This window comes from Lasioglossum baleicum, chromosome 9, assembly GCF_051020765.1.
Source record: "Lasioglossum baleicum chromosome 9, iyLasBale1, whole genome shotgun sequence".
Classification (NCBI taxonomy): Eukaryota; Metazoa; Arthropoda; class Insecta; order Hymenoptera; family Halictidae; genus Lasioglossum; species Lasioglossum baleicum.
The window spans coordinates 13,165,502-13,178,079 of record NC_134937.1 but is presented as its reverse complement, the minus strand read 5'-3'; the positions used below and the strand labels follow the sequence as shown (position 1 = coordinate 13,178,079).

The window sequence follows — 12,578 nt, the reverse complement described above, 5'->3', positions numbered from 1 at the left end:
AACCGCAGTCTATTAATTACAGCTTAATTTCGTGATAATCGGCCACGAAATCGCGAATTTGCATAAAACTCGCCGGTTCGCGAAGCATTCGAACAAAAATCCCACCCGGGGGTATCATGAATATTACTTTTCTGCGCTCCCATAAATTTGCATGTCAGAAAAACCACGGGAAAACGGTGAAAAAAAGCGGTAAACAAACATGGAGGCTAGTGGAGGTGATCGATAATGGGCAGACAGAGTAGAGTGGCACTCGAGCGCGCTCATGGCAAACGGACTCTGAAACCGGATCCAAGTTTGTTGTTCGTGTATGTGCCAAGAGTATGTGTCGCCTGGCCAATCATCCTTAACACGTATTATTGAAAATGATGTCCGGAAAGTAATTTCGTTTTCGTGTAGAGATGGCATTGCTTTCATAGACTGCGGATCTGTATGCATCTGTATGTATGTGTAAAGTCGATTCAACTCGTTATTTTTGTTTGAAGAAATTCCAAGATACTGTGAAAATGTCAATAAATGTGTGCTAAAAATTCCAAGATTGTGTGTTTTAATGGTTCATTAAAAAAAAATTCCGAAAAAGTAGCTGTCACACGGGATGATCGCCTTGAGGGATGAAATCGATTTTCATTTTATTCCTGCTTCCCACAATAGACGCAGAACATTTTTATCGGACGTCATTTCCTGCCTTCAGGTGCTGTCTAACCATTCAAGCATTTTGTGTGAATAAAACAGATAAAAACTGGATCTGGGGACGTTTTAATTTTGCAATGTGTTCTCGACAGGGGAAAAATCAGCGTTTTGGACCTGTTACACGAGAACACGGGCCGTAATCGTGGAGAACGTTGTTTCCACACGCGGGTAATGCCAGTGGAAGAGAATCGAGCCAGGGTAACAGTTTCAGCAGCGTGGCAAGCGTTATCTAATGGCTCCTCGCGTCTCTCTTGGATGCGGCGCTTTCAGCATCGTCGAAGAGAAGCTATACAGCCGGTCACGTATTCACTCTTCCATTATAAAGTAACAGCTTCGATACCCTTTCCCGCTGGCTGACTATAAAAGCTCTCGTACGTGTTGGATTTAGGGTGGCGGCCGAGTGCACAGCGGCCTGGCTCGGCGCGGCGATGAACTCCGAATAAAAGCTGCAATGTTTCGAGTGCCCGTGGAATATGGAGCGTTTGTTTGAGCGGGGACCGAACTATACCGATCCGTCGTGGAAATTGCCAATCAGGATGTTCCAAACTATTTCGAAAGACCTGGACGATTTTCCATGAAGAAAATAATTCATATAGGTCTATATTATTTTCAGGCTAACGGAATAATAAATTAAGCTTGAAAGATGATTTAGAAGCGTTTAATCAAGTCCCCAAACGTTCGCATAATTTTTTCCATTTGATTTATCGTTCTCGAAATGACCAGGTGGAATATTCTGTCCTTGCTTCGGCTATCTGCTATGTTGGTTGAAATAAATTATCAGCTTGCATGTTCCGAAAACCGCACGATACATTATACTTACAAATCGCATGACGTCGTTGATTGTTTACTCTCGGATTTGCTAGTTTTTATCATAAGTGCACGAAACAAAGTCTACATTTTTACAAAAATACCGAGACGCTGAAAGATCCAAGCTGATCAATCGTGAAAGGAACGAGGACTCGCGATATATCCTTGATCGTCGAGTCTGCACTAAAGTTAACTAGAACCCGGCGGAAGAAATTTATTCTAATTTAATAGTCGGATGAAGGAAGTATGTTCCTCAGACAGTGTGACGTAGATGACGTCCTCTTACCAAATGGAACACCGGCGTTCCCCACCCTGCACTGGGATCCTTCAGAAACTGTCCTCAGTCCTCATTTTTAATGCAGAACTCCTCGGAAAAATGTCCTTACTACGAAACTAGACTCTACGGGAACGGTGCAGTCGCCTTTCAGGAGAATTCGTTAGGAAAATGGATATCCTTCCTGTTTCGTTTTTCGAACATACTCTTCATACTCTTCGGGATTTTCTACCGAAAAGATTTTTCAAGGAGAAGCTTGTCTTCTACGTCGTTTCGTATATCTGCGATACAAAGTTCAAGAGGACATTCGACAGCGTATCGCGAGAAATTGTAAATACCGTTATTTAACAATTCAAATTCGCCACAACGACATGGGGGAGGGGGGCAGTAAATCACATTTCGAACATAAATTTCGTAGGCGATAAGGATACGTCCCGCTCTATATAAGCACGCGAATGAATCGTAGTTGGCAAATTTAGTTTCGCACGGTGATTCTGAGCAAACATGAAGTGGCAATTGTTCCTGCTGGCCTTCGTAACCTTGATGGGGTCTGCGATGCTGGAGAATTCAACAAATCCAGCTGATCGAAGTATATTCGGGTCTTCTTTCGGAATTGCAGCGAATGCATCCAAGAATCTGTTGCATTGGTTGGAAGGCGTTGCGAAAGATGGCGAGCATGCGGCTGACTCGGATTGGAAAGATTTTCTGAAACTGCCTTTATTCAGACAACGTATGATCTTGAGAAATTTGTCAGAAACGAATTTCCGAAAGGCCGTGGAACAAGCTGAACATTTTGTCGAAAAACCTCAACACAGTCGTGGAAGGGTTGAACGTAGTCTTGAAAGTGCTGAACATGGACGTGATGACATCGGTCATAGTAATCAAAAGCGAGAGGCTCCTTTGATTCCTGTTGCTTTTGCTGCTTTCGATAGAGTTGCTGATTTTTTGAAATCCGTGAACCGTATCAAGGATGCGAAGTTCGCTGTCGAGATTGAGAGAGAACCACAATGCAAGTAGCAAAATTGTAGTTAACGTTGATCGAGGAGGATTGCTGCACTTCGTAGTGGAGCGAATGCCTAATAAACATTGTCGGCACGGAATTCAATCGTAAGTTCTTCTCTCTTATCTCGTCGAAGGTAAAGTTGCAAGGTCGAGTTGCGTTGATTAAACGTTGTTGCGTCAACATTCGCAGTTTGAATTAAATTGGAATTCGGCAGAAAAGAACATTTGAAAGTTTGTACGAATGAAGTTTATATGACGGTAACAATTGAACTATTTTTTCCCCTTATCCGAAGTCTCACAGAACAGTACAACTTATTTCGGGAAAACTGTCAACTCGACACGAGGGATTAGAATGTAAATCGGTAAATTTGAATAAACTAACAGAAATAGAATTGCAGAATTAGTGAAGTCAATCTGTAACGCGAGTCGATGAAGCTTAGAGAATGAGCGGATATAGAATTGCAATACAATTGGATAAAGTTCAGGAGAAATGCATAAATAGAATCGCAGAGTTGCAGTGGTATAATTAAAATTGAAACCGATACATTTGACAAGGGAATCGGATCGGCAATTGCAGATTTGCAGAAATAAAAATAAAGTTTAAATCAATGAGGTATAATGAAGACAGAACTTTACAAATTGTATAGCAAAGTATGATGTTGGAAGATAGTCCACGTGATCGAGGCATGTCCGTGTGTTTTACTTCACAAAAGCATGAAGTGCAAGCACATTGCCTATCAATCTTCTTGTAATAGGTGTAGAATGTCAATGTTTGACAACGGAGCCATGAACGTGGACACGTGTAAGAATGAATATTAAAGGAAATGATCAATTCGACTAATTCTTCACAAAATAGTACAAAAATTCAACGGAAATCCCATATATATATATATATATATCATTTTAATAAATCAAAGATAAATCTCGCTTCTGCAAGGATGCAAGAATATTTTCGTCTTCAATACCCCCGCAAAACATCCTCAACAAGCAACCAACCTTGACACCACCCCATCGATCATCCACGTGCACCAAATGCTGCCAGTACAGGTGCTGCTCGCCATAAATCACTCATCGAAGCCAAACACCTGAAACATCTAAAACGTTCCTCTTCCAGCTGACAACTATTTTCTATCCCCGATGAACCGTAACCTTAGAACAACCTTCAAGGGGTATATAAGCTAGCCTAGCAGTCGATGAAAGCACGTTCAGTCTCTCACAATCAGACGAATCGTAGCGAAGATGAAGTTCCTGTTGCTTGTAGCGGTCGCCGGCTTGGCAGCGTTGGCCAGCGCCAACATTCAAGTTCCTGGTTTTCCTGGAGTACCTGGTCTTTCTGCAGTACCTGGTCTACCTAACGTTCCAGGTCTTCCAAATCTCCTTCCGAGAGGAAAGAGAGACATCAGGGACAGCTTGGCGGGTCTCATCAACAATGATCAGTTCATAAGCGAATTAATCAAACTGGCTCAGAAATTTACAGTACCGATGGTACCGAAATTATCGAAGAGGGACCTCTCTGGAATGGTCTCGGGAGCCAAAGGTTTAGTTCACCTTCCTGTAGGATGGGCCACCGACTTAGCTGCAGGAGGCAAAATGTCGGTGGACAGCATCAAGAATAACATCGGGAAACGATCTATCCTCGATGAGACCCACGATGTACAGAAGAGGGACGTCATCATGGACCTGCTTAACATGCTGATCGGCAACGTCGAAGGCACTATGACTGGCATGGACATCGCTCGTTGAGAAATAGTTGATCACTTTGCTCATGTACCCTGTTGAAAACTTATACCGTTACGAAAACTTACATTGTTGTGCGTTGAAATGAATCTATTTATTAGAAAAGTTATTGTTCTCATTGGAAAGGCTTTTCTCCGTTGAATAAAACGAACCTGTTTGTCAGAAAATTGTGTCTTTTCAATACTGTCTTCCTTTTAATAAAACGTGTTTATCAGAAGATTTTTCGTTTTGTTTTTAATATTGTTTTCCTTTGAAGCGAGGAATTGCGAACGTCGAAATAAAACGAATTTGTTCAGTGGACGAGTTTTGATCTAGCTCGAGCTGGTTCTTTTCAGCCTCCAACTGGTTGATGTTCAGTCTTGAAGTTAAGGAATTATTGAAAAATAAAATTTTTTAATAGAAGATGATTGTGTTTTTATTGCATTTGTACCACAGGAGGTTTCTTGATTTTTATCTCCTCGACCACCCACGTACTATAGTTTCTCATAAGAAATTCCTAAATATGTCTCAAGCGCAAGAAAGTAATCTTGACTCTGATTTATCGTGCTTGGCTCTTAAATTTTGTCGATCGAACATTTCTCGCATTCTCCAATACAATAATGATTGTATCAATCTTTTGCGCATTCTGGAGACGTGACAGTAGCATCAACAAACATCAACACGCGTAATGAGAATACCAAAACATTTAGATAAACCTGCCCGGTATATAAACGATGCACCTTCAGAAATTTTTAGCAGGCAAGCGATTTACCTGCTGACTAATTATGCCGAAGCATCGAGCAGGAACTGCTGTTTTATTGTTGCTGTCGTTGAGTCAGTGTATCGCTGTGGATCTTCCACGAACCAATGTGATTTATACTGATAGCGGACCGGTGCGTGGAGTCGTTAAGAAAACGGCATGGAATTCTTTGGAGTATTCCGCATTTTTGGGGATCCCTTATGCGGAACCTCCTCTTGCGAATCTGAGGTTCAAGGTAATTGAGTTCGTCTTCATTAAGCTAAATTAATTTTGGAAATCTTTCTCTACACCGTTCACTTGTGTCTAAATAAATGTATAATTTAATCTGAATATATAAATAGATAATTATTTTTAAATATTCCTGATGGGTGAAATTAATTTTCAAAAAGGTGAAATTGACTTGCAAAAGGGTAAATTTGGAGTGCAAATCATAGAGAGAATAAATACTATAGAATTCGTAGAACTTTTTTAATTTCTAATAGATTTCAAGAGTTAAGAGGAATGAAAATATTTTTTCAGCCTCCAGTTCCCAAAGCCCCATGGACAGAAGTGCTCGAAGCAGTTGAAGAAGGCAGTGTCTGTCCACAAGTAGATTTTATCGTTACCCATTACATGGGCGTCGAGGATTGTTTATACCTAAACGTGTTCACTCGGGAGGTAAATATAATCTGTTCAATACAGTTGAATTTTTAATATCGAAAACATTATTTCAAATAGTTGCATAGGGAACAATCCAGGCAGTCTTCACGATTGGCACGTCGACGTCGCAAGGTCTGTAAATATTATAGCAAAGATAAAAAGATTTTTAACGAGTAAAATTTTCACGAAAATTCTATTGTACAAAGTTCGGACGTCAAATGAAGCTGAAGCCAGTCATGGTGTGGATTTATGGGGGTGCCTACTCCTCCGGATACGCCAACACGACCTTGTACGGGCCTGATTTCTTCCTTGAAGAGGACGTTGTCTTCGTCAGCTTCAATTATCGCGTCGGCGTGCTGGGTAACTAAATTTATTTCTCAGCATCGGCAACCCCAATTGTTTAAAAATTTGTTAGACTGCGGAAAAAATGCTAAAATATGAAATTCGGTAGAATTTAGTACTATTTCAATTTATGTCAGATCTACAAAGGCTACTACCACTAGAAACAAGATTCTATTTGATTCCACTTTCTTAAAACTTGCCTAAAAACAATTAAAAATTGAATATTATTTTTCACGTTTTTCTGAAAAATGGTCAACTACTGATACCTCTACCTTAAATAGGTTAATAATAATTATAAATTGTCAGGATTCTTGGCCCTGAACCATCCGGATGCCCTGGGAAACCAAGGATTGAAGGATCAACACTTAGTTTTGCAATGGGTGCAGAACAACATAGCTCGTTTCGGCGGCAATCCCAAACAAGTGACAATCTTCGGTGAAAGTGCCGGCGGTGCATCCGTAGGATTTCACACTTTGTCCGAGAAATCTAGAGGTACGTGAGAACTGATAATATAAGAACGCTAACTACATTAAGTTATTTCTGTCCTAAATCGACTGACATTTCAATAACTGTCTTAAATGTGGAGCAGCACATAATGCGATGACATATCTGTTTCTAATTAGGACTGTTCCGTCGATCGATCAGTATGAGTGGAACACCTTTGTGTCAGTGGGCGTATCACACACCTCAAAGTGCTTATCACAGTGCTCACGAGCTCGGTCGTCTTCTCAACAAACTCGAAATCACGAAGGAAGATTTGTTGAAGCAGCTTCAACAGACTCCTGCTGAAGCTTTGGTCACTGTATCGATGAAAGTCAATTTGGTAATTGCAATCAACCAGAGTTGTGCAAAAATTTAATCAACGATTGACGACTAAATTTCGTTAATTGCGATTAACGATTATTAATCGTCAATCGGATAATTGATTAATGATTAACTGCTGAAATTTCGAAATGAAATACGTAATCAGTACTGTATGAATACTGAAAAAAATGTAAAGTGAGTTTAGGTGTATTGTCATTTGGTCCATAATACAAATTCTGTTTACGTACTTTCATGTTTCTTTCGATGACTCCTTTTTTTAATCAACGATTGACGATTAAATCAATCGATTAAATCAATCGCCGATTTTTCGACGATTTCTTCATTTAATCAACGATTGACAATTAACTTCATCAATCCATTGAATCAATTGCCGATTTTTCGACGATTTCTTTTTTTAATCGTATACACATTAATCAATCAATTATGATTAAAATTTTAATCGATTAATGCCCAACTCTGCAATCAACCATCTCCTGCCTTTCTACATATACTATTTCACCTAACTTGACCACATTGGATATCTTTGTTGTTTTTAAAGATACGTCAAATGTCTGAAAGACAAACTTGAATGGTTCAGTAGGGCTCATACGATACCAAAAATATTTTTGTTTCGATTTAATATTTTTAGAGATATGAAGGTCACCTTCATTTTTTTTAAATGGAATGTGATATTTTTTTGGTATCGTATGAGCCCCATTTTACCATTCAACTTTGTCCTTCAAACATTTGACGCATCTTTAAAAACAACAAAGATATTCAAGGTGGTCAAGTTAGGTGAAATACCCTGTATATCACCGACAAAGCTGATACTTTGTAACTTGAACATTTGCAGGATGCGTTGCCGTTCCGACCAACGATAGAGGATCCTAACGTTGCAACTGACAACAGTGCATTTCTAACCGAATGTCCCATACAAAAATATCTAACTGGAGATTTTACACCGCATCCCATGATGATGGGACGCACTCACGACGAAGCGTTGTTCTTCTTGGATGGTGCGTATCGTGACTGCTCGAGTCAAAAATAAAATTTAAGAATTGGACATGACGCAGGGCGAGCATCGTAACGCGTCGACCTTGAATAACTCGATAGAAAAACAAAGTAATAAAAAACAGATTAGAGCACTGTAAACATTTTTTCGTACAACAAATAACTTACGAGGCTCACCCTGTATTTTAGACATTGTAAGTAGTTTAGTACGTACAGTAAGTGTACGTTAGTAAGTGTCGCACACTGTAAATCAGAAGAACTTTTATATGAATCGACCAAAACGACTTCAATTTCTCTGTAAGGCTAGAAGAATTAGTTTAGTAAGTAAATGATGTGTAAAAAATATGTTGAACAAATGCATTTGGACGGAATTGTGGAAAACAATAGTAAAAATTGATTTTTATGACGTTTTATACATACGTTCTGAAAATTTCATTGAAATTGGTTAATTGGTTTGCGAATTATAAACGATCAAAAGTGGTAATTTGTAGTGTGCCATAAAGTGGCAAGTTTTACCATTTTTGATCGTTTATAATTCGTAAACCAATTAACCAATTTCAATGAAATTTTCAGAGCATATCTAATTTATACCAGTTGACAAAACACATTTCTTAAATTTTCGTTATTGGCCCAGCTAAAAAAGTTGTAAAAATCAATTTTGACTATTGGTTTTCACAATTCCGTCCAAATGCATTTTCTCAACATATTTTTTACACATTATTTACTAAACTAATTCTTCTAGCCTTACAGAGAAATTGAAGTCGTTTGGTCCTTTCATAAAAATGTTATTTCTGATTTAATGTGTGTGGAATCAGTTATGCTCCTCACTGTATAATAATTAGATTTTTCGATGCTCTTGTGCGGTAGAGTACGTTGGGAGTCCATCGAACCACGCAGCATCAATGGCAATGTGGATGAGCCAACTGACTGTTATCGACTCGTCCGTGAACGATCAACTTGCTGATGTTCTATCGATGAATTTCGAGCAAATTCCTCCCGAGGCGCTCCAGCAAGTTCTGACTCTCGTCACTGACACCTTCTTCACAGCACCAATTGACATCACTCAAAGAATCGTATCAGTCTGGAACAAGAATTATCCTGTTTATTATTACCGACTGTCGTACACGTCGAAACACAGCGTTCACTCCTTGGTGGGCCAGTCTTTAAAAGGCAAGACATTCTATTATAGAAAACGCAACAAAAGACGAATTTAAATTAACAAGTAAAACTTTGCTTTCAGGGACCAGTCACGTTGATGACATCGGCGATCTGTTCAACGTGGTAGCCTTGAACGTATCGACAGACCCGAAATATTCGTACAACGTCTTCAGGAAGAAAATGGTTAGATTGTGGACCAACATTGCTAAAGACGGGTAATAATAATACAGATATTTTAAAAAATAATCGTCTCGTTTAAAATGTTAGCGGAATGAAAGTGTTCTATTTTTACTAGAAATCCAACGCCGAGAGTATCAAACCCTGAAATCGATTTTGACGTGATTTGGGAGGACAGTAAATCAACAGGATCCCAATTAGACATCAAAATGCAACCCACCATGCAACCTCGTTTAGTTAATGCTGTGACTGAAGCCTACGAAGGAGTTTTGTTCACTCAACTTCCGCTTCGAAGTGCCTGCATCAAATTGCCACCGTTTCCTTTCGGTATCAGCAATTTCGGTCCGTAACGATCATTAACAACTAATTTACACTTGATTTTTCTTACAAAAACTTACTTGAAAGTACTTTATCTGTAAAAGGTTGAAATTGATTTGCAAAAGGGCGAATTTGGAGTGCGAAACCTATATTATTTACAATACATATGTATATAACAGCAGACTACAAATATATAATTTACGTAATACAAAAATCCATCGTTGCGCTTCGTTTTCCAAGATTTCCCCCAAAGATACTTCCACCGAAAATAATTTAACAAATCTCTAGACAAAGTTTCAATGAAATTTGATCATGTCAAAGATTCATCGAGTTTAGAATGAGATGTTCGTTAAAACTGCTTACCAGAGTTTGCTAATATTCTCAGAAGTATTCTACAGCAACATTGACCTCGAACAAAACCTACCTGGGACCTGACAGCAATCATTCCAACACCCGTCGTCCAGCAGTCACGTGTCTCCGAGCAAACATGAACCACTTGGCAAAACTTAAATTAATCACCATTTGCCAAAACACGATAAATAACGTCTAATGAACGTAGTCGACAAACTCGCACGTGTATATGCAACGCAATACTGACGTTACACGCAATATATCTATCCCCATTGTCCTGGAATCTTAGATCAACAGTAATTCGCTATAAAAACCAGGCTACGAGCATACTGAAGCACCTTCCAATTTGTCCATCGACCAAGCGAAGATGAAGTTCCTCCTGTACGTAGCCATCGCCGCTTTGGTGTCCTCGGCGCAGTGTCTGGTCATCAGGAATGCCGATCAAGGTATAGTAGAGATTCTTCCAATTCTTCGATTAATGACTGACTCTCAGTGAAAGAGACTTCGAAAATGTGCTGTGTTCCAATCTCATCCTCTTTCTGACTATCAGTGAAAGAGACTTTGTAAATGTCGTGCTGTGTTCCAATCTCATTTAATTCCAGACTCCGCTGAACACCGAGAATCCAGTGAGGAACATATATCCAGTGAGGAACCTGTATCCAGTGTGGAACATCTGCCAGTAGTCCAATCTGCCCCAGTATTGTCATCGCCCGAAAACAGCGTAGAAGACGCTGGCCATCTGCTGCCCCATATTCCCGAGTTGGATCTGGACTCGCTGGAGAACGTCGGGCACGTCGGGCAAGGTGCTCAACTGCTAAAAGAACTGCGCAAACTGCTGCAGAAATTCGGTGTTCATCTCCCAGCAGGTTCCCCAGGAGGCCACTGTGCCCCAGGAGTCCACGGTCTCCCAGGAGGTCGCGGTCTCCCAGGAGTCCCAGGAGTATCGAAGAGAAACATAGCTAACCTGTTCCCCATCGGAGGCTTCATCCCCAAGTTCGGAAAGAGGGACGTTTCTGGCCTGTTCCCTGCTAATGGTGGTGGCGTCATCGACGACCTGGTGAACAAGGGTCAGTCATTTGTTAGCGGCTTCATCCCTAAAGGAAAGAGGGATATTGGATCGCTTTTCCCCATTGGCGGAGGTGTTGTCAGCGGAATGGTGCATGGAGCAGAGGATATGGTTGGAGGATTCATCCCCAAGATTGGAAAGAGGGACATTGGATCGCTTTTCCCCATTGGTGGAGGCCTTGTCAGCGGAATGGTGAATGGAGCAGAGGATATGGTTGGAGGATTCATCCCCAAGTTCGGAAAGAGGGACGTTTCTGGCCTGTTCCCTGCTAATGGTGGTGGCGTCATCGACGACCTGGTGAACAAGGGTCAGTCATTCGTTAGCGGCTTCATTCCTAAAGGAAAGAGGGATATTGGATCGCTTTTCCCCATTGGTGGAGGCCTTGTCAGCGGAATGGTGCATGGAGCAGAGGATATGGTTGGAGGATTCATCCCCAAGATTGGAAAGAGGGACATTGGATCGCTTTTCCCCATTGGTGGAGGCCTTGTCAGCGGAATGGTGAATGGAGCAGAGGATATGGTTGGAGGATTCATCCCCAAGTTTGGAAAAAGGGACATTGGATCGCTTTTCCCAATTGGTGGAGGTCTTGTCAGTGGTGCAGTCAATGCTGGACAGGACATGGTTGGAAAATTCATCCCCAAGTTTGGAAAGCGAGAGGCTGAAGAGAGACAGAAGAGAGAACTCATCATGGATGGAATCCAATCGGTTAACGATAACCTATTCAAGCCAGCTGCGCAAGCCGGTGTGAACATGGGCAATCGAGTTTTTAAAACTCTTCTTAAGCCGATCTCCGTCTAGAGTCGCAGATGTTGTTAAATGTAAGTGTCGTTAATTAACAATAAGTATAATTGGGGAATTTGATGTAGAACGTAGACTTCCCTGATTTTTTGTCAGACAAGAGTGTCAGAAAATATTTAAATGTTGCTTTTATTTGTTCACAGATACTGCAAGATGCGGACGGCGGTCTGAGATGACTTTTGGACGCAATTTGCATTTACGAGGAAATTATTGTAATGATCTGTTCCGTAGACCTAATTCTAATCCTGCGATTTGTATTTTTATATTGATTGCAGGATATTGTTTGTTAAGCAAGAAAAATCAATAAAACTCTTTATCGCAAAAATCTACCCTTTTTTATATCAATCCTTCCTCTTTATTGTCTACACTACGAGTCGTTGCGCGACTACCTAAAATTTATACATTGAGTTAAGCAAGATACCGATTGTTTTTATTACTGAAAAATTAAATTAATCAATTATCAATTTGTAAAACCTTCTGAGCACCCGAGTTCAATAAAGCGAATCTCTTAAGGCAGGAAATAATAAATCATACTTTCTTTCCCTTCAATTAGTACCTAACATATGAAATATACATAAATAAACGCAGTTCTATTATCAATAGTTATAATTAGACAGCGGATCTTTATGCATTTATAGCAAAATTTTACAAATTAAGATGTCGATATA

At 40.1% G+C, this 12,578-nt stretch overlaps 2 protein-coding genes across 2 annotated transcripts; both read left to right on the top strand.

The window, feature by feature from the left end:
* Nucleotides 1-5,520: 5,520 nt before the first annotated feature.
* LOC143212046 (venom carboxylesterase-6-like) lies at nt 5,521-10,792 on the top strand. The gene is made up of 9 exons (XM_076430338.1): nt 5,521-5,903; nt 5,964-6,017; nt 6,092-6,245; nt 6,534-6,719; nt 6,851-7,050; nt 7,885-8,047; nt 8,910-9,212; nt 9,283-9,415; nt 9,496-10,792. Exons 1-9 carry the CDS (start codon nt 5,748-5,750, stop codon nt 9,725-9,727), a joined length of 1,581 nt encoding a protein of 526 aa, XP_076286453.1. The 5' UTR covers nt 5,521-5,747; the 3' UTR covers nt 9,728-10,792.
* LOC143212050 (uncharacterized) lies at nt 10,364-12,167 on the top strand. Its single transcript, XM_076430342.1, has 3 exons — nt 10,364-10,492; nt 10,649-11,930; nt 12,054-12,167. Exons 1-2 carry the CDS (start codon nt 10,414-10,416, stop codon nt 11,908-11,910), a joined length of 1,341 nt encoding a protein of 446 aa, XP_076286457.1. The 5' UTR covers nt 10,364-10,413; the 3' UTR covers nt 11,911-11,930; nt 12,054-12,167.
* The last annotated feature ends 411 nt before the right edge of the window (nt 12,168-12,578 follow it).